The 25,654-nt window shown below is 42.7% G+C and overlaps 1 protein-coding gene across 1 annotated transcript in view; it reads left to right on the forward strand.

Moving 5' to 3' along the window:
* Window positions 1-25,654, forward strand: part of SPIDR (scaffold protein involved in DNA repair) — a 1,635,101-nt gene that overhangs the window by 1,594,115 nt on the left and 15,332 nt on the right. The window contains exons 16-17 of the mRNA XM_053715026.1: window positions 15,011-15,157; window positions 18,416-18,503. Coding sequence (XP_053571001.1) covers window positions 15,011-15,157; window positions 18,416-18,503 — 235 coding nt within the window. The remainder of the gene's footprint in view (window positions 1-15,010; window positions 15,158-18,415; window positions 18,504-25,654) is intronic.

The following is a 25,654-nucleotide window of genomic DNA, read 5'->3' on the forward strand; positions in this document are numbered from 1 at the left end:
ATCAAAATCTTGATTCTCTAAGGCTGACTGCGTGGAGATTGAACGCTTAGTCCTAGCCAAGAGAGGTTTTTCTGAGAGAGTGATTGATACTCTCATTCAAGCCAGGAAGCCGGTCACTCGTCACATCTATCATAAGGTGTGGAAGACCTACGTGTCCTGGTGTGAGGAACGTGGATATCCCTGAAACAAGGTTAGGGTATCCAGGATCCTGTCCTTCCTCCAGGATGGGTTGGAGAAGGGACTTAAAGGGACAGATTTCGTCTTTATCTGTACTTTTACACAAGAAGCTTGCGGAGCTTCCTGATATTTAGTCCTTTGTTCAGGCTCTGTCTAGGATCAGGCCTGTCTTTAGAAATTCCGCTCCCCCTTGGAGCTTAAACTTGGTACTTAAGATTTTGCAGTGGGCTCCGTTTGAGCCTATGCGTTCGCTTGACATTAAAATTCTTTCCTGGAAGGTTCCATTCCTACTGGCTATTTCATCGGCACATAGAGTCTCTGAGTTGGCGGACTTGCAATGTGAGCCTCCTCACCTGGTTTTTCACGCAGATAAGGCTGTTCTTCGCACTGGGTTGGGTTTTCTTCCCAAGGTTGTGTCGAATCGTAACATCAATCAGGAGATAGTAGTTCCTTCCTTATGTCCTAACCCTTCTTCTTCTTCTTCAAAGGAAAGGTTGCTTCATAATTTGGATGTGGTTCGAACCTTGAAGTTCTATCTCCAGGCCGTGACGTTTATGCAAAGGAGATGAACACCCCTGGGGGGGAAACAAGGATTAGTTGTTTTAAGAATCGTCATCTGTCAATCAATTAGACAATATGGCGGGCGGGAGAGCTGCGCTTATTGTAGGAGCGGTAAAAAGGTAATAATTTGAGAAAATAAATAAATATAAAAAAAATGTATGAATTAAACTCTGGCTCATTTTTAAAAGTCTATCCAATGCCATGAGGCAGTAGGGTTAAGTTTACCTTCACTTTATTAACACTGGCTCATCTTCCAGAAGATCTGAAAACAGATTCCTAAGCAGAGTAAAAATCCATCAAACATAATGGAAGGTCCACAGGCAGACATGTTTTCTTCATAATTATAATGCAATGTATTATCCCTACATAGGTTTTACAGCATCTAGTCACAGTCACCATGTACATGACGTCTTCAGATGGCTTTCATTACCTCTGTAGATGGGGTGCATGTTTTCTCTCAGATATGGTGCTTTAATCTGATCTATGTCTGTCCCCCAGTGTCACTGATGCCTCATTGTATGTGCAAATTATGTGAAATTAATCACAATCCTTCTATTTTGGCACAAGAGATCTTGTTACTTAGACAACTAGCAGTAGAGCCAATGATGATGATTTCAGTGTTATTTAGGAGTTCTCTATTAGGGCCCAGTGTTTCATTCCAGTTCACAGAAGCTGGTGATGCGAGATTGGTTGCAAAATGGTCAAGGTTAGAACAATAAAATACACCAGCTGCAGATGTTAAAACTCCACTTAAAGGGACGGTGTTCTGTAAAATTGGTTTCCCTTTAATTTGTTTCCAATGTTCTGTTAAACCAGCCGCTGAGTATAAAATATATGGAAAACGGCTTTATTTTTGTATATGAAATAGATATTTCTGTTAATTGAAACCACAACTCATATGTAGAGAGAACATTTTAGTACCTCTCTGTCCAACCCCTCTACTGGGAGAGTTATTGCTTACATAGCTTTAAACAACTTTCCAAATTAAATATACTATGTAGTTTGTTTTGTTCTCCTGGTATCTTTTGTTGAAAAGAATGCCTAGGTAGGATCAGGAGCAGCAGTGCACTACTGGGAGCTAGCTACTGATAGTTGGCTGCACACATATTTCTCTTGTAAATGTCTCAGCCAATGTGTTCAGCGTATTCCCAGTGGTGCATTGCTGCTCCTTCAACAAAGGATAACAAAACAATGAAGCAAATTGGTTAGTTGTTTAAATTTGTATGTTTTGTTTGAATCATGAAAGAAAAATTTTGGGTTTCGTCTTCCTTGAAATGTTCAGTATAGGTGGGGATACAGCAGGCAAAACAACTATTTCAGATGACAAAATAAAGGTAAAGCAGCTTACTGTTAACAATTGAATACACCAGCAGGTAAAATGCATCACTGGGAACATATTAAAGGAGAAGGGGGAAAAATCACAGTTTACTGTCCTTTTAAAGGGACTGATTTCTCAAGACTAACTCTGCTATATATATATTTCTCTTTTTGGCTTTAACTGATAACAGATGCAAAATATATCACTTTATGCTAACATGACGACTGTGGCTAGCCTTGTTGTCTGCATACTCTAGCCTGGAATGGCTCTTCTAAGCAAATGGTGGCTGGAGTTTGGCTTGAAAACCAATTGCAGCAAACAGCATATCTTTCCTAAGATATGGTGAGTCCACGGCATCATCAATTACTGTTGGAAATATCACTCCTGGCCAGCAGGAGGAGGCAAAGAGCACCACAGCCAAGCTGTTAAGTATCACTACCTTTCCCACAAACCCCAGTCATTCTCTTTGCCTTCGTACATGGAGGAGGTGAAGATTTTGGTGTCTGATAAAATGATTTTCTACAAGCAAGTTTTTGGGTCTAGCCGTATTCCACGTTAGTCGCTTTATTAAGGGTTGCTTTAAAGCAGTTAGGAACTTGTAAGGTGGGCCTTACTGTGTTTTTCCTAACATTGTGCTGCCTTAGTATAGAAAATCAGAGTAGGTGACTCTGTTCTTTCTTTTCTACAGGTCTCTGTGAGGAACTGTGTCCTTGCATACCTAGTGAGCTGTCTACATGCCGGACAGCGGATTTGGCAGGTAAGTGCCTTTTTCTTCCAAGTGGGGAGATTATGCACTTAGACATTAAAAGATCCTGCTCATTATTTGGGGACATAGTTAATCCTTGTGTGTGAGACTGGCTTACCTCTTTTATGTTATGAAAGGGTTAACGCTTTATTTTCTGGGGGTGTTATCATTGAAAGGCTCCCAAGGGGTTATTGATACCTCTGATTAAGCATTTTTAAGGATCAGTGATTTGTGTGCGCACTATCTCTTTTAGCTGCACAATTCTATGGGACTGTACATGTGTTGTATCCTCCGTTTATAAGATCCTCTAGCGGAGGGCGCCATTTCTGTAACTCTTTTATCTATGAGTTATGTGGTTTTGTGTTTCACCTCGCTGGTTCGCTTCACTGCTATGAGAACGGAGCATGTTGGTTAGAGGTCTTGATGGTGTTAGAATGAAGCGCGATGTGAAAAATAGTTTTCGCGCTTCATGTTCCTGCCACCTTCTTCACTAGTGTAAAGGAGCGGCACCATCCTTTGTGTGTGTATCGCCGGGTCTGGTCACGTAACTCCGTTTTTGTGGAAGACGTTCATTATATACTGTGTATGCATGTATATCAATTGAATTCAGATTCTGTGTATGCTATAGTGTTTACCACTGTAGTATAATGGTAAGCTTTCTAGAGGAGTTCTATCCAGACTAGGAGGTTCTTAGTTCTCCTTCAAATAACTTTTAGAATTATGTGACAGTTTTTTGCTATTCAGATAATAAATTCCGTTTATTCTTATTACTATAGCATAATAAAAATTTTCTTTAGTTAGACTACAGGGGTATAAGATTGGAACAGAGGTCTTTTCATATTTATTTTTATATTTTTCTTGTTCTAATGACAAGCCTCTATACTCTTAAAGTGACGGTGGACATTTTTTAATGTATTTTAATTTTCAATAATTATAGCAAATATATTTTAATAGCCTCATGTCTCTCAGGATGATGCTGTTTAGGCAATGCCACAGCTTTCTCCTCAATCGTCCCAAGCCCTTATGGCGTCACATGCAGTGCCCTGTGGTTCCTCTTAATCTCCTGGAGGGGTTATTTGCATGCAGAATTCCTGCCCAGGTTCCTTCTGTGGTATCCGTGGCATTATCTGTTTTTCCTTTCCTAAAGAAAAATCGCAAGAGGAATATTAGAGATTCAGATAGTAAGGTTTTCTGTACCTCCTACTGCTACACTGGTTGCCTTCCTCATAGGTCTGATGAGGAGGATACGTCAGTAGCCTCTGAGGGTGAAATCTCAGATTCGGACACTATAATTCCTTCATCTGATGCTGAAGTAGTATTCTTCAGATTTAAGCTTGAACACCTTTGTGTATTATTAAAGGAGGTCTCTTCTATAAAAGTAAGACGAGTCCACGGATTCATCCTTTACTTGTGGGATATTATCCTTCCCTACAGGAAGTGGCAAAGAGCACCACAGCAGAGCTGTCTATATAGCTCCTCCCTTAGCTCCACACCCAGTAATTCTCTTTGCCTACTCTAATTACTAGGAAGGGTAAAGTGAAAGAGGTGATAAAATATTAGTTTTTAATTCTTCAATCAAGAGTTTGTTATTTTTAAATGGTACCGGTTTGTACTATTTACTCTCAGGCAGCAGATGGATGAAGACTGCTGCCTGGAGGATGATGATCTTAGCATTTGTAACTAAGGTCCATTGCTGTTCCCACAGAGTCTGAGGAGTACAGGAAACTTCAGTGTGAGGAACGGTTTCATGCTATGCAGCAATGAAGTATGTTCAGTCATATTTTTTCTGGAGAGACTGTGTATTTCAGAAAGGCTGACATTATAACCAGGAGGGTAAGAGTAAGCAGTAATCCTAAAGCTAAAAGAAGGCCATTACTTAGCTTGCTTATGGGGCCAATTACATATATGGTTGACACTGAATGTAAAATGTTTGTGAGCAAACGTTTTTTGGATGGGAGCAAACGTTTTTGTGGGCAATAAACGTTTTGGGCAACTTTATTAGAGCACACATGGCTTATCTTTAGGGTCTTGGAACCCACATGGCTAGTTATAACCGCTCTGGTGCGGTTCTTTAAGGCTCAGGAAACATCGAGTGAGATGGGCTGGGCCTATTTTCGCGCCTCAGATGCGCAGTTAGTTTGTCAGCAAGCAGCAAGCTCTAACTCCTGAGGGCCCTGGTGTATGTTTTGGGCCAAATCGAAGCTTTTACCCCACACTTTCGATCCCTGAGGGCAGGTAGGGCCACAGCAAGGCTGTGGCAAGGTGCTGAGGGGTCTTTTTCCGGATCTGGGCCTATTTTTGATCCAGTTTGGACATTAAGGGGTTAATTGTTAAAAAAAAATTGTGGTGCAATCTTAACTACCTATAGTGGGTCTACATACAAAATTTTGAAAAATTTGGTGCATGTTTAGACTGTTTTGCAGAACGTGTATGCTTTTTTTCTCTTAAAGGCGCAGTACCGTTTTTTAAGATTGTTATTTTTTTCACTAAATAAAGTGTTTTCATGCTTGTTTGTAGTCATTACTAGCCTGTTCAACATGTCTGACATTGCGGAAAGTCAATGTTCAATATGTTTAGAAGCCATTGTGGAACCTCCACTTAGAATGTGTTCCTTATACACTGAAAGGTCAATAAATTGTAAAGAACATATATTAGCTACTAAAAGTATGTCGCAGGATGATTCTCAGTCAGAAGAGAATCAGGTTTTACCATCTAATTCTCCCCAAGTGTCACAACCGTTAACGCCCACACAAGCAACGCCAAGTACTTCTAGTGCGTCTAATTCTTTCACCCTGCAAGATATGGCCGCAGTTATGAATACTACCCTCACAGAGGTTTTATCTAAGCTGCCTGGGTTGCAGGGGAAGCGCAGTAGGTCTGGTGTGAGAACTAACGCTGAGCCCTCTGACGCTTTATTAACCATATCCGATGTACCCTCACAATGTTCTGAAGTGAGGGATTTGCTGGCTGAGGGAGAGATTTCTGATTCAGGAAATACGTTCCCTCAGACAGATTCAGATATGACGGCTTTTAAATTTTAACTAGAACACCTCCGCTTATTGCTCAGGGAGGTTTTAGCGACTCTGGATGATTGTGACCCTATTGTAGTTCCAGAGAAATTGTGTAAAATGGACCGATTCCTAGAGGTTCCTGCCTACACTGATGTTTTTCCGGTCCCTAAGAGGATTTCGGAAATTGTTACTAAGGAGTGGGATAGACCAGGTATTCCGTTCGCTCTCCCTCCTACTTTTAAGAAAATGTTTCCCATATCTGACGCCGTGCGGGACTCGTGGCAGACGGTCCCTAAGGTGGAGGGAGCTATTTCTACCCTGGCTAAGCGTACAACTATACTTATCGAGGACAGTTGTGCTTTTAAAGATCCTATGGATAAAAAAATTAGAGGGTCTTCTGAAGAAAATATTTGTTCACCAAGGTTTTCTTCTCCAACCTATAGCGTGCATTGTTCCTGTAACTACTGCAGCGACCTTTTGGTTCGAGGCTCTGGAAGAGGCTCTTCAGGTTGAGACCCCATTAGATGATATTCTGGATAGAATTAGGGCTCTCAAGCTAGCTAATTCTTTCATTACCGATGCCGCTTTTCAATTGGCTAAATTAGCGGCGAAGAATTCAGGTTTTGCCATTTTAGCGCGTAGAGCGTTATGGCTTAAGTCCTGGTCTGCTGAGGTGTCATCAAAGGCTAAGCTTTTAGCCATCCCTTTCAAGGGTAAGAGCCTATTTGGGCCTGAACTGAAAGAGATTATTTCAGACATCACTGGAGGGAAAGGCCATGCTCTTCCTCAGGATAAGACGAATAAGATGAGGACAAAACAAAATAATTTCCGTTCCTTTCGGAACTTCAAAGGTGGTCCCTCTTCCTCTTCCCCTGCCACAAAGCAAGAGGGGAATTTTGATCAATCCAAGTCAGTCTGGAGACCTAACCAGACTTGGAACAGGGGTAAACAGGCCAAGAAGCCCGCTGCTGCCACCAAGACAGCATGAAGGGGTAGCCCACGATCCGGGACCAGATCTAGTAGGGGGCAGACTTTTTCTCTTCGCTCAGGCTTGGGCAAGAGACGTTCAGGACTCCTGGGCTTTAGAAATAGTAACCCAGGGGTATCTTCTAGAGTTCAAAGATTCTCCCCCAAGGGGGAGATTCCATCTTTCTCGATTGTCTGTAAACCAGACAAAAAGAGAGGCGTTCTTACGTTGTGTAGAAGACCTATATTCCATGGGAGTGATCTGCCCAGTTCCAGAAACAGAACAGGGGCAAGGGTTCTACTCCAATCTGTTTGTGGTTCGCAAAAAAGGGGGAACTTTCAGACCAATTTTGGATCTCAAGACCCTAAACAAATTCCTCAGAGTCCCATCCTTCAAGATGGAGACCATTCGAACTATTTTGCCAATGATCCAGGAGGGTCAATATATGACCACCGTGGACTTAAAGGATGCGTATCTACACATTCCTATCCACAAAGATCATCACCAGTTCCTTAGGTTCACCTTTCTGGACAAGCATTACCAGTTTGTTGCTCTTCCCTTCGGGTTGGCCACAGCTCCCAGAATTTTCACAAAGGTGCTAGGGTCCCTTCTGGCGGTTCCAAGGCCACGGGGTATAGCAGTGGCGCCTTATCTGGACGATATCTTAATTCAGGCGTCGACTTACCAACTAGCCAAGTCTCACACGGACATCGTGTTGGCTTTTCTAAGATCTCATGGGTGGAAGGTGAACATAAAAAAGAGTTCACTTATCCCTCTCACAAGAGTTCCATTCCTGGGAACTTTGATAGCTTTGGTGGACATGAAGATTTTTCTGACGGAGGTCAGGAAATCAAAGATTTTAACCACCTGCCGAGCTCTTCATTCCATTCCTCGGCCATCAGTGGCTCAGTGTATGGAGGTAATCGGACTAATGGTAGCGGCAATGGACATAGTTCCGTTTGCTCGCTTGCATCTCAGACCACTGCAACTATGCATGCTCAAACAGTGGAATGGGGATTAGCAGATTTATCTCCTCAGATAAATCTAGATCAAGAGACCAGAGACTCTCTTCTTTGGTGGTTGTCACAGGATCATTTGTCCCAGGAAATGTGTTTCCGCAGGCCAGTGTGGGTCATAGTGACGATGGACGCCAGCCTATTGGGCTGGGGTGCAGTCTGGAATTCCCTGAAAGCACAGGGTTTGTGGACTCAGGAGGAGGCTCTTTTCCCGATAAATATTCTAGAACTGAGAGCGATATTCAACGCGCTTCAGGCGTGGCCTCAGCTGGCTTCGGCCAGTTTCATAAGATTCCAGTCGGACAATATCACGACTGTACCATATTTCAATCATCAAGGGGGAACAAAGAGTTCTCTAGCGATGATAGAGGTTACCAAAATAATTTGATGGGCAGAGACTCACTCTTGCCATCTATCAGCAATCTATATCCCAGGAGTGGAGAACTGGGAAGCGGAATTTTCGTCAGACTTTTCATCCGGGGGAGTGGGAACTCCATCCGGAGGTGTTTGCACAATTGATTCAGCAATGGGGCACACCAGAATTGGATCTGATGGCGTCTCGTCAGAACGCCAAACTTCCTTGTTACGGGTCCAGGGATCCTCAGGCAGTACTGATAGATGCTCTAGCAGTACCCTGGTCGTTCAACCTGGCTTATGTGTTTCCACCATTTCCTCTCCTTCCTCGTTTGATTGCCAGAATCAAACAGGAGAGAGCTTCTGTGATTTTGATAGCACCTGCGTGGCCACGCAGGACTTGGTATGCAGACCTGGTGGACATGTCATCTCTTCCACCATGGACTCTGCCACTGAGACAGGACCTTCTGATTCAAGGTCCGTTCCAGCATCCAAATCTAGTTTCTCTGCGACTGACTGCTTGTAGATTGAACGCTTGATTTTATCCAAGCGGGGGTTCTCTGTGTTGGTCATAGATACCTTGATTCAGGCTTGAAAGCCTGTCACCAGGTAAATATCTTTATTGGTGCGAATCCAAAGGCTACTCATGGAGTAAGATCAGGATTCCTAGGATTTTGTCTTTTCTCCAAGAAGGATTGGAGAAGGGGCTATCAGCTAGTTCCTTAAAGGGACAGATATCTGCTTTATCAATTCTACTGCACAAGCGTCTGGCAGATGTTCCAGACGTTCAGTCGTTATGTCAGGCTTTAGTTAGAATCAAGCCTGTGTTTAAACCTGTTGCTCCGCCATGGAGTTTGAATTTAGTTCTTAAAGTTCTTCAAGGGGTTCCGTTTGAACCTATGCATTCCATAGATATTAAGCTTCTATCTTGGAAAGTTCTGTTTTTAGTTGCTATCTCTTCGGCTCAAAGAGTTTCTGAACCATCTGCATTGCAATGCGACTCGCCTTATCTTGTTTTCCATGCTGATAAGGTGGTTTTGCGTACCAAACCTGGATTCCTTCCTAAGGTTGTTACTAATAGGAATATCAATCAGGAAATTGTTGTTCCTTCTCTGTGTCCTAATCCTTCCTCTAAGAAGGAGCGTATGTTGCACGTGGTTGGACGTGGTTCGTGCTTTGAAGTTTTACTTGCAAGTGACCAAAGATTTCCGTCAAACATCTTCTTTGTTTGTTGTCTATTCTGGAAAACGTAGAGGTCAAAAAGCTACGGCTACCTCTCTTGCCTTTTGGCTGATAAGCATCATCCGTTTGGCATACGAGACTGCTGGACAGCAGCCTCCTGAAAGAATTACAGCTCACTCTACTAGAGCGGTGGCTTCCACATGGGCTTTTAAAAATGATGCTTCTGTTGAACAGATTTGTAAGGCTGCGACTTGGTCTTCGCTTCATACCTTTTCCAAATTTTACAAATTTGATACCTTTGCTTCTTCGGAGGCTATTTTTGGAAGAAAAGTTCTTCAAGCAATGGTGCCTTCTGTTTAACCATCTGTCTTGTCCCTCCCATTCATCCGTGTCCTGTAGCTTTGGTATTGTATCCCACAAGTAAAGGATGAATCCGTGGACTCGTCTTACCTTTATAGAAGAAAACTAAATTTATGCTTACCTGATAAATTGATTTCTTCTATGGTAAGACGAGTCCACTGCCCGCCCTGTCATTTTAAGACAGATTGTATTTTTTTATTTAAACTCAGTCACCTCTGCACCTTGTAGTTTCTCCTTTTTCTTCCTGTACCTTCGGTCGAATGACTGGGGGGTGGAGCTAAGGGAGGAGCTATATAGACAGCTCTGCTGTGGTGCTCTTTGCCACTTCCTGTAGGGAAGGATAATATCCCACAAGTAAAGGATGAATCAGTGGACTCGTCTTACCATAGAAGAAATTAATTTATCAGGTAAGCATAAATTTAGTTTTTCGGCTACTTTGTAGCGACTCCGATATGTATGTCTTTGTCAACCCTAAAGAATCTAGGAAACTTTACTGTACTAGGTTTCCTTTGTGGAAGTTTTTCCTGTTCCAGACCATGCTAGGAAATTTTTCACAGGAATGGGAGTAGGCAGGGTTTCTTTTTTCCCCGTCTCCTGTCTTGAAAAAGATGTTTCCTGTCGTTGTTTCCATTATATATCAGGGTGCACGGTGCCTAAGTAGTAGGGCGTTTCTACTCTGGCTAAGATAACTACGATTCCTAGAGAGGATAGCTGTTCTTTTCAGGATCAATGGACTAAGCTGGTGGCTTACATGGAAGTTGTGTTGCCACTGTATCAAGTGCAACATTTTATGATGCGATGCCTTGTCTGATCCCAACTTAGTAGAGACTCCTTTGGAGGAGATCCAGTTCAAAATTAAGGCTCTTAAGCTAGCCTTATTCTTTTATTTCTGATGCTACCATGAAAATTTTTCAGCACGGAGACAAGATATCTGGTTTTGCTGTGCTAGCCCGCGGGGCGTTAAAGTGGACAGTGGATTGTTCCTCTGAGTCCAAGTTTCTGGTGCTTCCGTACAAGGGTAAGACCTTATTTGGTCCTGATTGGACAGGAATGGTTCTGTTATCACGGGTGGAAAAGGGTCTTTTCTACCACAAGACATGATGAATAGACCTAAGGGAGTTTGCCCCAATCCGGGATCCATCTAAGTGGGGGGTTGAATCTCTCTGCTTGTCTTCAGAAATGGATATTAGATGTCCCAGATAGGCTGTGGATATAGTACCTCAGGGATACTATATAGTAGTCATTCCTTCTCTCCATGAGGCAGGTTCCACCTCTTAATTTCATCTGCAGGCCAGATATCAGTGAGGCATTTTGTAGTGTGTTTGGCACTTCTCTTACCTGCAAGTGCTAGTCCCAGTTCCTGCAAGGGAACAGGGTCTAGGTTTTTATTCATTCCTGTTTGTGGTTCCCGAAAAAGAGGGAATTTTTCGTCCTATGTTAGACCTAAAGTGTCTTAACAAGTTGTCTCAGGTTTCCGTTCTTCAAATGGAAACCAGTGGCTCCATTCTTCCCTTGATCTAGGAGGCTCAATTTATGGTGACCATAGACCTGGAGGGCACGTATTTTCAGGTTCCTGATTTTTGCCTTTCTGTCAAACACTTTCAGTTTGTGGCTCTTCCCTTTGGTCTTGCCATGGCTCTCAGAGGGGCTCTATTGGCAGTGATCAGGATTCAGGGAATTGCTGTGGTGCCTTTCCTGGACGTCATAATGGTTCAGGCGCCATCTTTTCAACAAGCAAACTCTCATATAGAAATCTTGTTGTCTTTCTTCATCCCACGTTCTTCATCCCACAGATGGAAGTTAATCTGAAAATAAGTTCCCTTGTTCCAGCTACAGGGGTAGTTTCTTAGGGACCTTATTAGTTTCTCTGTCTCTGAAAATATTTTTGACAGAGGTCAGAAAATAGAGGATTTTTTCCTCTTGCGGCTCTCTTCTGTTTGGTCCTTCAGTGGATCATTAATTGGTAATTGGTCTGATGGTTTCATTGGACATCATCCCTTTGTCCGATTCCATCTGAGAGTCTGCTGTTATGCATGTTCAGATAGTGGACTGGGAATCTTGTGGCTCTGTCTCGGAGGATAGATCTAGATCTGTCAACATGAGATTTTTCCCTGTGGATCAGAGAGGGGAATTAGTGATAGAGCGCTTGCTTAGCTTGCAAGAGGTAGCGGGACCGTTGCCCGCATTCTCCATGTTTTCTCAGGAGCATCTGTCTGAGGGCATCCTTCCAGAGACCTTCCTGAGTAATAGTGTCCACGATCGTTAGCCTGTTGGGTTGGTGACTATGGACTTAGGAAGTATCTGCTCTCCCCATAACCATTTTTGATTTGAGAGTGATCTACAATGTTCTGATGACTCGGCCTCAGTCATCTTATCCGGTTTTCAGGTTCTAGTTGAACAATTTCATCTCAGCGATTTACATTAACCACCTGGGAGGAACCCGGAGTTCCTTTGCCATGAATGGCGTGGATTGTTCGGTGAGCGGACCTCAAATGGGGGGGTGCTGGAGTTGGAGATGGCAGTTCACCAGGCCTCCAAGTTATGTTAAAGGTCCAGAGATCTGCAGGTTGCTCTATTAAATACCCTGACATCCTTGTTCCTCAGTTTGCTCTCCTTCCACGAGTCATTGCTCGTATCAAATGGGAGTGAGCATCTGTATTTTAATAGTTCCCTCCTAGCGGAGGGGTATTTCTTCCACCTAGGTGGACCTTCCTGAGGAAGGACCTTCTATTTCAGGGTCCATTTTTTCATCCAACTTTCGTTTTTCTGAAGTTTTCTGCTTGGAGATTGAATGCTTAGTTCTGTCTAAGCATGGTCTGAATCGGTCATTGAGACCATGATTCAGGTTTGCAAGCCTGTTACTAGAAAGATTTCCATAAGATATGGCGTAATATCTTTATTGGTTTGAATCCAAGGGCTACTCTTGGAGTAGGGCCAGGATTCCTGGGATGTTGTCCTTTCTCAAGGAAGGTCTGGAGAAGGGTTTTTCAGTTAGTAACCTGAAGGGTCAGATTTCTGCATTATCTATTTTGCTACATAAGCGTCTGGTGGACGGGCCAGATGTGCAATCTTTTTGTCAGGACTTGGTCAGAATCAGGCCTGTTTTTAAGTCTGTTGCTCCTCTTTGGAGCTTTAACCTTGTTCTTAAAGTTTTGCAGCAGGCTGCCTTTGAGTCATTGCATTCCATAGATATTAAGTTGCTATCTTGGAAGGTTTGTTTCTTATTGCTATCTCTTCTGCTCGGAGAGTCTCAGAACTCTCAGCTTTGCAGTGTGATTCGCCTTATCTTTCATGCCGATAAGGCGGTTCTTCATACTAAGTTAGGTTTCCTTCCTAAGGTTGTTTCGGATAGAAATATTAATCAGGAAATTGTTGTTCCTTCTCTATGTTTTGTTGCACAATGTTGTCCATGCTCTTAAATTATATCTACAGGCGACTAAGGATTTTCGCCAGTATTCTGCCCTGTTTGTTTGTATCACTTGGAAACGTAAAGATCAAAAAGCTTCTGCTACTTCTCTTTCTCTCTGTTTGAGAAGTATACTTTGTTTGGCTTATGAGACTGCTAGACAGCAGTCTCCTGAGAGAATTACAGCTCATTCCACTAGGGCTGTCTCTTCTTTTTGGGCTTTCAAAAATAAAGCTTCTGTGAAACGGATTTGCAAGACTGCAACTTGGTCTTCTCAGCATACTTTGTCCAAATTTTACAAATTTGATACTTTTGCCTCGGCTGAGGTTTCTTTTGGGACAAAGGTTCTTCAAGCAGTGGTGCCTTCTGTTTAGGTTACCTGTCTTGTACCTCCCTAATCATCTGTGTCCTCTAGCTTGGGTAATGGTTCCCAACAGTAATTGATGATGCTGTGGACTCACTATATCTTAGGAAAGAAAACAAAATGTATGCTTACCTGATAAATTTCTTTCTTTCTGGATGTAGTGAGTCCACGGCCCCACCCTTTATTTAAGACAGTTATTTTTTACTAAACCTCAGACACCTCTACACCTTGTGTTACTCCTTTTTTTTCTCCATTTACCTTCGGTCGAATGACTGGGGTTTGTGGAAAGGGAAGTGATATTTAACAGCTTGGCTGTGGTGCTCTTTGCATCCTCCTGCTGACAAGGTGTGATATTCCCAACAGTAATTGATAATGCCATGGACTCACCATATCCGGAAATAAAAAACACTAAAAATGCATAAAGAACACCATAATATCTTTCCCTGACCCAGTCCCACTATCCCAGTCCTACTCAGCACCCACCTGACGTGGCAGTCGCTCTGCGAGTTGCCGATAATGCACACTTGTTGCCACTTTACTTCTTGCATACACCAGCAGACATGCTCCAGTTTTCCAGTACCTTCTAGACAGTCTGGAGCCTAAGGACAAGCACTACCACTGAAGGATCCGCTATTGCAGCAGGTATAGGGCAGCAGGATAAGCAGCAAATGACACCTACTTCAGTTTATATATACTATGGAAATGGAAAGGCAGTAGTGCACTAAACGTGACACACTTAGAGAAGTTACACATCGGCACAGTGCGGGTCTCAAAATAAAAGGCAGCATACTTTTTAATTTTATTTTTGTCTCCACAGTCTACAATCCCCATGTTTTTAGTCCCGGTGCAATGGCACCTGTTGCACCGGTAGTAGTTCCACCCCTGTTTCTTGTTGTCTTTTGTTGAAGAGCATACCTAGGTAGTCTCAGGAGCAGCAATGCTGATTGATAGCTTCACATATCAGCCTCTTGTCATTGGCTCACCTGATATGTTCAGCTTACTACCAGCAGTGCATTGCTGCTCCTTCAACAAAGCAAATTTTATTACAAAAGTAAACTGGAACGTTGTAAAAATGGTATGCTCTCTCTAAAATTGTGTTGCATGTCCCTTTAAATATAGGTTTAAAAAAAAATTTGCTTGTCCACTATAATGTCTCACTAGTCCAGGACTAGATGACATTTCCAGCTGGGACTAGTAATAAATTGCAGAAGACAAGGAATACATTTATTTAGTTTTCATATGATTAAATGGACAATAAACATAATGTGTGTAACTCTAAACTCTAAATTATAGCTGCTGTTGATTTATAACCAATAAAAAAGAAAGTCTATGTTCCGTAGACATGAATATCTTCATGGTAAATACTCAGCCCTATTCATTTATTTAGGTAAATGCTAAGTAGTCTCACAAATAAAGAGGGGGCTGGACTTGTGTACTATGTAGTGTCTTTGCACAGACTCTGGGAATATCTGCAGTCTTTGTGGGTGACTATAATGTACACAGGCAAACCCCTCCTTGTTAGCACAAATTAAACTGTTTTTATTGGCAGGCAAGATCATTTGTGTTGAGCGCACCGTTCTCTCATTACAAAACCCCCTTTTATCCGGTGCTTCTGGCGTTAATGAGCTGACTGACCCTGTTAAACTGGATGTGTTGGATTCCACGACTCAGGTGAACTCACTCTGCTCTGTAAAAGGTGGGTACAGCAGTAGAACAGACATACCTATATGTTTTTCTAATGTCAGACAGAAACCTTTGTGTCATAGCTGTGACCTTCAGTAACCAATGCTTCAGACAGTATGCATCTTCTTCAGTTTTATTTCAATACCTTATTGTTCTAGGCCTTTTTTATATTTATATTTTGATTTATTGAATAATTTACTTGTTTAACTCATTTATATTTTACTTTTCTAAATTGTTAGTGATTGGAGCAAAGCATTATTTGATTATAAAGCTTATACATTAAATCACTCTATTATAATATATAACTTCATAATTAGAGTTGGAACAATAAAAGTATATGTTTTAAACGTTGTATAATAATATATTACATATAAACAATTGAATAATATATAACGAACGGCTAGATTACGAGTTGTGCATGAGTGAAAAAGCAGCGTTATGGCTCTTTTTCACTACCGCTGCTATTACGAGTCTTGTAGGTACAGCTATACCGCACACTTTTTTGGACGTCACGCAACGTAACTACCGCTGCCGCACCTTTCAAAAAGTCCTTTTTCAATGGGACTTCCATAGCGCCGGTATTACCTAAATAATTCCTATTTAAAACAAAATAAATACTTATCCATAAAATAAAACCTAAGATAGCTACAATATAACTAATAGTTATATTGTATCTAGCTTATGTTTTATTTTTATTTCACAGGTAAGTTTGTATTTATTTTAACTAGGTATATTAGTTAGTAAATAGTTATTAACTATTTACTAACTACCTAGTTAAAATAAATACAAAGTTACCTGTAAAATAAAACCTAACCTGTCTTACACTAAAATCTAACCTTACAGTAAAATTAAATAAATTAAATTTAAAAATACATTTATCTAAATTCCAAAAAATAATAAACACTAAATTACACAAAATAAAAAAGAAATTATCAAATATTTAAACTAATTTAATAGCCCTATCAAAATAAAAAAGCACCCCCCCCAATAAAAAAAAACCTAGCCAACACTAAATTGCCAATGGCCCTTAAAAGGGTCTTTTGCGGGACATTGCCCCAAAGAAATCAGCTCTTTTACATGTAAAATAAAAATACAAACAACCCCCAACAGTAAAACCCAACACCCACACAACTAACCCCCCCCCCCCCCCCCCCAAAAAAAAAAAAAAAAAACCTACCAAAAAAACCTAAGCTCTTCTTTGCCCTGAAAAGGGCATTTGGATGGGCATTTAAGGGCATTTAGCTCTTTTACGGTGCCCAAAGTCCCTAATCTAAAAATAAAACCCACCCAATAAACCATTAAAAAACCTAACAATAACCCCCAAAGATCCACTTACAGTTTTCAAAGACCGAACATCCGTCCTCATCCAGCCGGGAGAAGTCTTCATCCAAGCGGCAAGAAGTCCTCAACGAAGCCGGGAGAAGTCTTCATCCAAGCGGCAAGAAGTCGTCCTCCAGGCGGGCAGAAGTCTTCATCCAGACGGCATCTTCTATCTTCATCCTTTCGACGCGGAGCGGCTCCATCTTCAAGACATCCGGCGCGGAGCATCCTCTTCTTTCAATGGCTATTGAAGAAAAAAGTTTCCCTTTAAGGGACATCATCCAAGATGGCGTCCCTTGAATTTCCGATTGACTGATAGAATTCTATCAGCCAATCGAAATTAAAGGGTAAAAAATCCTATTGGCTGATGCAATCAGCCAATAGGATTGAGCTTTAATTCTATTGGCTGATCCAATCAGCCAATAGAATGCGAGCTCAATCCTATTGGCTGATTGGATCCACCAATAGGATTGAAGAAAGTAAGTCACCTAAGTACACTTTACGCAACCCTATCTGATAGTGTTTATGAGTATAACTGAAATGTTGAATATATTTGTTTTGTTTAGTGCAACTTTTTTTTCTAACGCACTACCCTTTACACAAGGGTTTCAGTCATGCTAACCTGACGAGCATAAAATAGGATTGCACTCTGGCAATCGCATTTACTTTTAACTTGTATAAGTGTGCTATTTCCATTGTGCACAAAATGACAGGAAAACCAAATATTGTTTGCGCGCCACTTATAATCTAGCCCTTTGTCGGTGCCATGAGCAAAATAGTGAAAATAAAATGATAAATATTCCATAAATTACACAAACTCATATATTTGAAATGGGCAGATTAGATGGCTGTGTTAGTCGTCAAAATCTGTATTTCTTTTGGAATTTATGAAAAATATTTTGACAAGCTTTATTGAGACAATGTAATGCTCGTTGGATACTCTGCTATCAGACCGAACTCGGACAGTAGTCTTGTTATCCCGGCGTTGAGCCGGAAAGATAGGGAATATCCCAGAGCAGAGCAGGTTTGTAATATGAGGTAAGCGGCACTCACCACAGGCAGGACAGTCCTCGGTGGCAACAGGCAGGAAACAGAGAAAGGCAGTTCAGGGGCAAAACACCAAAAAGGTCAGATAGGCAGGACCTGGCAACAGCAAGGCAGTCTAGAGGCAAACCACTAGTATGGTCAGGCAGGCAGGGTTTGGCAACAGTAAGGCAGTCCAGAGGTAAACCACTAGGATGGTCAGGCAGGCAGGGTTTGGCAACAGTAAGGCAATCCAGAGCAAAAGGGGTTAAACAGACAAGCAAGGGTCAGCAACAATATAAAAGTCCAGCATAAGAATAAAGAACACCCAGGAGAACAGTAAGTAACACGTATACTTGGGCAGTGATAGGTAGCAAGTGAGTTACTTACATAGGCACAGGGTTCGCACCACAAGAGATCCGACCGGCTTCAGAACAGGGAAAGCGTGTGGCGATGACGTCACCGTCGCACACAGAGAGGAGTTGACTTCCCCCTAGGCAACAAGCATAACAGCAGGCGCCGCGTCCCTAGCAACGGTTAGAGCGGCGCAACAGACATTTCCCTGCTCGTGTGCAAACACTCTTCAGAGAAGTTGTTCAGATTGAGTTTTCATGACCTGACAATAGTTTAATTGCCTCCAGCAGCTAATCTTTCTCTGCCTACCTGGAGCCTCTTCATGCAGAAATTATAACTTATTTCTCCACTTACCCACCCTGTATCTTTTTATTTATTCACAAACAGTGTGATACAGATCTCTACGCTTCCCCAAAAACAACATTTATTTATACATTGTTTTTACATTGTTGCCTTTACTTTAATTGAATTTATTTATGGGAAAATAAATAATGTTTTTAGACAATTATGATATAAAAAACGCTGTTTCTCTCAATTAAATTAACACGTTCATAATAACATTTTATTTGTTTAGGTGTTGTTGTTGGCGTTAATGAGAGAACTGCTTTTTCCTGGCCAGTGTGTAATCAATGTGGGAGCAGCAAACTGCAGCCTGTGGATGGGTAAGATTTCCTATTGGTTAGTCTTGCTCCTCATCTTATGGTTTAGGCCATCTTCTGTGGTACTGCCATCACCACTGTGTTACTTGCTTGACTCATTCACTCACCCACCTTCCTTCTCAGTCCCATTTAGTTATTGTTATATTTTGTTTTTACGGTTTGTGTGATGTGTTACATTATGGGGCATTCTGAATATTTTCTGTATAGTATGTTTCAACTTAAAGGAACCCTCTTATTGCAAATACATATTTTTACTATAGATAAATTAGTTATGTGGGATTTTTCTAGGGGGGGGGGGTCACTGTTTGTTTTCAAAATGCCACTTTTTGTATTTTTATTTAAAGACATGAGGTAATGAAATTGATTACCGCCGTTTTGACTGCATAGGGTGCCCAGGCAGGCACAACACTACCTTAATTCTTAGTATTGAGACACGTGTTATTCAGGTTGACCAGTAGGTGCTTTTCTGTTTTTACATTCAGTTATTGACACAAAATCATTTCAGCTCCATTTTTATTTTTTATGTTGCATAAGTTCATCATAAATTGTCTTTTACCACAGCAGCATTCATTAACTCCTGCATCACCTCACCACTGACATCTTCTGTCTTCTGCTATCCACATTTACCCTCTACACACACCTCACTCCTCCTTCACATAACGCTGCAGTTTCTCACTTCCTGTCATGCTATTCTTCCAACCCTATCCTGCCCTCCTTCAGCACAGTAGACTTTTACTACTACTTCTCAATTCTGTGGCTCTGCTCACACTGATTATAGACTTTCCTCTTCACTCCCCCATGTACCATTTCTTCCTGGAAAGTAAGTCACCTAAGTACACTTTACGCAACCCAGTCACACATTTCCTTACGTAACCATACAACTACCAAAAAGCTCAAATTTATTAATCTCATTTTCCATTTTTATACTTTCTAACTGAACCTGTATGATTTCTGAACGTTCTAATAAACTTCATATCACACTCAAATTACATGATTTTTTTTTGTCAGGCCTATAGCTAGACAAAGCATGATATTCTCTTTGCCCTGGAGCCTCTCTAAGAGTCATTTTCTTCTTAAATGGAAAGAGTCCACAGCTGCATTCATGGGAAGTAAGGGAAATAAGAACCTGGCCACCAGGAGGCAAAGACACCCCAGCCAAAGGCTTGAATACTCCTCCCACTCCCCTCATCCCCCAGACATTCTTTGCCTTTTGTCCCAGGAGGTTGGCAGAGAAGTGTCAGAATTTATTTTTTCTCTTATGGAGGTTAGTAATCTTCGACATGGGACAGGAGTTTTAAGTAATCCTATCAGTCTCTCAGTGAGGGCTTGGATGAAAGTTAGAGTCCGGAGATGCAGGGAGAGTCTTTCTGCGAAACCATCCCGACTCATGTTAACAGCTCCTCAAGCAATCGGCGTTGTCGAACTTCGCTCCGCTGCCTGCTTTCTTCTCTCAAATACATGGCGGAGGTGATGCTACTTCCCGTCGCACTTGAAGGGCCGTGTTCCTGTTCCACGGCGTAGATTCCGGTAAGATTGTTTCATTTTACTTTCTTCATGAATGTACTGTAATTCAGATGTTTCCAAAGAGGCTACCACCTTGCGGGTCTAACTTAACATAAGGGTCTCAGTGAGTCTCCTTTAGTATCTTGGAATCAAGGGTTAATATCTCCTAAGGGGGGTTACTTAACAGGGGGGGCGGGGGTAATCATGTTTGTTATGTGATTCAACCTGCTTATGTGTGGTGTTAATTTGGCTCATGGTTTGGAACATTAAGGCCTTTGGAAGTATGGTTGGGCGCGCTTTTTTTGACTGTACAGTTCACCTTGTGGCCGGGCGTGATTACGTTCCGTCTTCCATTTCCACATTCCTGACCGTGTGGCGAAGGAGAAATTCTAGTCCGCAGGGGTCTGGTTCATAGGAGGTGGTGGGTGCCTCAGCTATTGTGGGTGTCAGGTGGGTGTCAGGTGCAGTTAATTTTACTTCTTTAGTCCATATTTGAATATCCTCTATCCAGTTATGGAGGATTCTGATGCTGAGACTGTTCAAATTTCAGATTCAGTTATGGAGCATTCTGATACTGAGACTGTTTTAATTTCAGATTCTGTGCCTGGTGACGAATCCGAATTGGCCTCGTTAACACATGTCAACCAGTTATGTTCTGTATGCCATATGAGAGCACCTTGTTCCTCGGGCTCGGGGAATCAAGGGACAGCTGAGCCATCCGCCTCTGGGGGTCCCGTCCTCCGAAAGGCAAGTTCCCTACCGATCCATACTTCTGCACATGCGGGTTACCCAGTTTATGATTATTCATCCATGCAGGGCGGCGTGTTCCCCCCGGAGGTTGCAGCTCGTTTTCGCTGCCATGTATTTTTGGCAATTATTCGTCTGCAGAGTCCAGACGTTTATTTGCGATTGTGCTTGTGCCCTATTGTCTCGGGTCTCCCACCTTGGGGAGGGCCCCTACAGTTCCCTGCGGACGTAACTGTCCCTGAGTGTTGTGCCTTTTGTTACAGAATTGTTTTTCAGTTATTAAATGACCCTATCCTTATCGGATATGGGAATTTTCAGTCTGCTAATTCGAATGGTGCACCTTATTAGACATGTGGGGATGATGTAATCTCCTGATTGTTATTTTATTGAGATCTTTCACAGTTTATGGAAGATCAGGGCTCCGTTTGGCTGGTCCGGCGGGTAGGCCTGTTTCTTCTTAGGCGTTAACCTCCGGGTTGCCTTATATTTTCTTTTTATCCGATAGGATGTTTTTTTTATTTTGCTTATTGTTTCCTTCGGGAACCTTCTGGGATCGATACTCTTTGTTACTTCTTCGGAAGTTGTTTTGGACATGTTAGTCCTATGTTAAAAATGTCTGTTTTCCTTTCTTCTCCTCTAAGGGAGGATTTATGCAGCTTGCTGGTTAGGGTCCTGGGTGCAGGCTGGTCCTGTTGGGTTTGTTCGGTCGAGGCGCTGAGTGCTCAGGTTATCGTTTGTTTTACATGTTTCAACTAAGCATTCAAGAGGACCTGTGGGTCCGTGAGGCGGGTAGGATTGTTTCAGTCCTTATAGCCTTCAATCATGGATGACTGGGTCAGTGGAGTTTCCGCTGCGTCACTTTCTCTTACGTCTGGTATTATCGGACCCTAGAGATTCTTCGCCCACGCAGTGGAGGGTTGGAGGGCTTAGCGCCCTCTTACCGATTTTTCAGCGGTTTGGCCTTCTTTTTTGAGGCTCTGGATTTGTCCTTTTGGACTTGGTCCATCAACAACTAGTAGTGTGAATAGCTGACTAGCATGCGGGAGGTTTGCAGTTTGAAACCAGCTGCAGCTCTTTGCACCTTGAATGTGTGCTTGAACGCTGTTTAATGTCCAAGGACATCTGTGTAACCAGCTGCGGCTATTGCACATTGACTGTGTACTGTCTAGCTGAGTTATAAGACCTTTTTGTTCTTCTTCCGTTGTCTCCGGGTGAGTTAGGTCTCCTTTTAGGGATCTGGGTTCCCGGGAGATGGTTGATCCCTGTGGGGAGGTTGGGCTTAGCGCAGGGTTCCCCGCAGCTGGGAAGGCTCTGCACCTTTTCTCCCTGTATTCCTCTGTTTGTTTGGAGGTGATGTGGAGACTAGCCCTGCTCGAGGGGTTTTGACCTTGAGGTATCCCTTGCTTTGTTGTCCTGAGGCTGTTTTAAAAAGTCTAGGGGCTCTAGGGTCAGAATACGACTTCTATCACATTGCTTGGAGCGTAGGATTTTAGCAAGGGGTGGTTCCTTCCTTCGGTCAGGACTTACGAGTTCTTCTCGTTATCCGGATTGATCTGGATATTGCACCATATCCCTTGTGTCTGTTTTTTTGTCAGACGGTGGGGGTGTTCAGTTCTCAGGTATTGTTTGTTTAACAATTGGGTGCCCGGACCTGTTTTCTCCCTGAGGCTTCTGGTTGCTGAGGCTTTGCTCAGCGTTTTTCCTTGTGGATCCAGTTATGGGTTGCTACTGGAATCTTAGGCCTAAGGGATGGTTTGGGGTTGATGATGATGATTGGCCAGGTTTTTCTGTTACTCATTAGGCTTGATGCGCCTTAGGGTTGGATTCCCTAGGTCAGCTTGCTAGGGGAACCCTTGGATTCACTGCTCTGCAGGCGAATGGGTTTGCCGTGTCTCTGCTGCATCCATTACACAGGGGATGTGTGTTAGCAAGCTACTTTTAAGGGGGTCCTTTCCAAGGAAATCTGTGTTGGGGATTGATCTCTCCTTAGCCGGTGGCTTTGTGCCTTGAGGACAGATGTTGCCTCTCTGGTTACATCCTTTTTCTTAAGGGGTTATTCTCCTTTTTATGGAGATGGTAGTCCCTTTTTTGGGCTTCTCTTGGATTCAGGAGGTTGGAACTGTGGGTTAACTTTTGGAGAGGGGTGTCTCTCTGGGTTGTTGCGTTCCATCTGGAGTCTTGCTGGCTCCAAGTTGCGACTTTGTTGGGGTCTACGGCCTTGTCGTCTTTTTAGGAGTCCGGTTGCACCTGTGCTCTGGGGGGGGGGGGGGGGTTGCTGTGGCCATTCTTCCGCTCATTTTTGAGCTGTTTTCAGAGTTCTTCTGTTCCCCTGTTTCGGATCCGCTGATGCTGGGTTGGTCCGGCTGGGTGTGGGTTCTGAGAGACGTTGTCATTTTCAGGATCTAGGTGGGCATAGTTGCTAACTCACTAGCTTTACAGGCAGAGGGTCAAGGATTACACCTCCTTCAGGCTCTGGGTGTAACCTCTCCTCCTCGGGGGGCCAAGATTGAGGTTCTGTGTTTCCCTTTTGGAGACCTGTGTGTAGGTCTGGCGGCTTAGGTTGCCTAGAGCGTGCCCCCTGTCTGGGGGTTGCTTTTTGCAGTCGGTTCTCTTGTTGGCTGCTTCTACTTACTAGCAAGTATCCTCTATGTTGTCCTGATGTTGACTCTGTGTTCTCGAATCAGGGTTTTTCGTCTGGGTCTGTTACACAATTTTTGTGGATACTTTTGTATTCTATGTTCAGACGCTGTGAGGACTCGGTCTTCAGTTGTCTTACAGTGCTTGCATGATGTTGGAGAGCAGACTTTCTCCGTCTCTATTCCTGGATCTTATCCCGGGTTTCGCTTGGTCTAGGCGTAGCCTCCTTTCTCTATTAAGCCCATTTGGATCTTTGTGAGCTGGGCTCACTGTTGGAGGTATCCTTTTATGGATTATGGTGACCTTTTGATTTCCTTCGGTTCTCCTTTGCCTTGTCCCCTTGGGAGTTTAGGCTGGTGTCCCCTTCATTAGTGTGGGGTGACCGACAATTGGGTGACGGTGTCTCCTGGAGGACTTTTGGCTCAGTTGAGTCTGATTTGTGGTCTCTAGCTTGGCTTCTGGACTATCTGCGGGTCAGTGTCCTTGGGGCCTTTACTTTTTAGGTTTTTTTTTTTGTTGGGTAGGGGTTCAGGCCTGGTGCCCTCAGTATGGGCCGCCTATTGTACCCTCCCGTCTTGGCATTCAGTGTCCTCTATAGCTTGGGTATTGTTTTCCCAAAAGTAATAAATGCAGCTGTGGACTCTTTCCATTTAAATAGAAAAACATAAATTATGCTTACCTGATAATTTTCTTTTCTTCTGATGGAAAGAGTCCACAGCTCCCCACCCGTAATTTTTTGTGGGGAGTCCTTATTTATTCTTTTGGCACCTTTCACCTGATATTTCTTCTACTGGTCCTTGTTCCTCGGCTGAATGACTGGGGGATGAGGGGAATGAGAGGAGTATTTAAACCTTTGGCTGGGGTGTCTTTGCCTCCTCCTGGTGGCCAGGTTCCTATTTTCCAAAAGTAATGAATGCAGCTGTGGACTCTTTCCATCAGAAGAAAAGAAAATTATTAAGTAAGCATAATTTGTTATCTCCACATAATGACCCCCTGTCCCTATGGCCCCACTGACATCCACAAACCACATGAGATTAGTGCTTAGACTCCTAACCCTGTATTTCCTGTTAGTCATATGCACTCAAGAGACCTCAGCTCAGACCCTATAGCTCTGCAGGCCCACTGTGACATACCTACATTATGAATCAGATTAGATACCCTGTCCCTGCACCCCCTCTGAAAACCACATGACCATGCGCCCCTTAACTTTTTTTATATATAAAACCCCAAAAAATTATTTTTCCATATTTTTATACATATTATTATTATTATTATTATTATTATTATTATTGAGACTTCCGGTTGAGGGAGGAGCGAGCAAGGTGCTGCAGCTCTGTGTCTCTCCGTTCTTGAGATTTACACCAACCCCCACCATCAAAGAGCCCCTTGACCGTTTAAGGCAGAGCTTTCCAAACTTTTCATATTGGTGACACACTTTTTAGACCTACATCATTTCGCGACACAGTAATTCACACAGTGGAGGTTAAACTAACTTGTTTTAAGAGATATGGACACATACATAAATTATATAATAACAAAATGTATTTACATGTAACCGTAAGTATGTGCAAGAATTAAAAAAAAGTTTAATACTACTAATAGCTACTTACTATTTTAATGGGATGTATGAGGTTGATGGGATGAACACAATTTCTGAATATTTGGTGGAATATTAAAGACACTCGCATTTCATCATCAAGCATTTTTAAGCTTCCACTTCCTATCCATATGTCAAGAGCAGGAGCAGCAATGCACTACTGGGAGCTAGTTGCAAAAAAAAAACCCTGACTTCAGCTTAGCGTTTAAGCTGCCACCCTCAGAGCTCGGTGAGTCCGATTGACTACCGTGCTGCAAACACACTGCTGTCCCACTCACTGACTACACATGCAGTCACGAGCCAATTAAGGAGACTACACGTGCAGTCAGGAGCCAATGTGCCGCCAATGGGAATAGTTTCAGTTCCTGCTGAGCTGCACCAATAGGTTAAGATGATCTGCGTAGCAGGCGGAAAGTCAAAAACCAAAAAAAAAATTTTTTTAATTACAGTTTAAAAAAAATTGTGCTGAAGCAGGGACACACCTACACACTGCTGCCGACACACTAGTGTGTCCCGACACACAGTTTGGAAAGCACTGGTTTAAGGGATACCAGTCTGGGCATCGGATCCATGGATCTATGAGGTGGAAGTCCTACTTAGGCAGCAATGGGCTTCGTGGCTAAGGCAACCCCATTGCAAACAGTCTATGCCAACCCTCTAGTAAAACTGC

Source organism: Bombina bombina, chromosome 5, assembly GCF_027579735.1.
Source record: "Bombina bombina isolate aBomBom1 chromosome 5, aBomBom1.pri, whole genome shotgun sequence".
Lineage (NCBI taxonomy): Eukaryota > Metazoa > Chordata > Amphibia > Anura > Bombinatoridae > Bombina > Bombina bombina.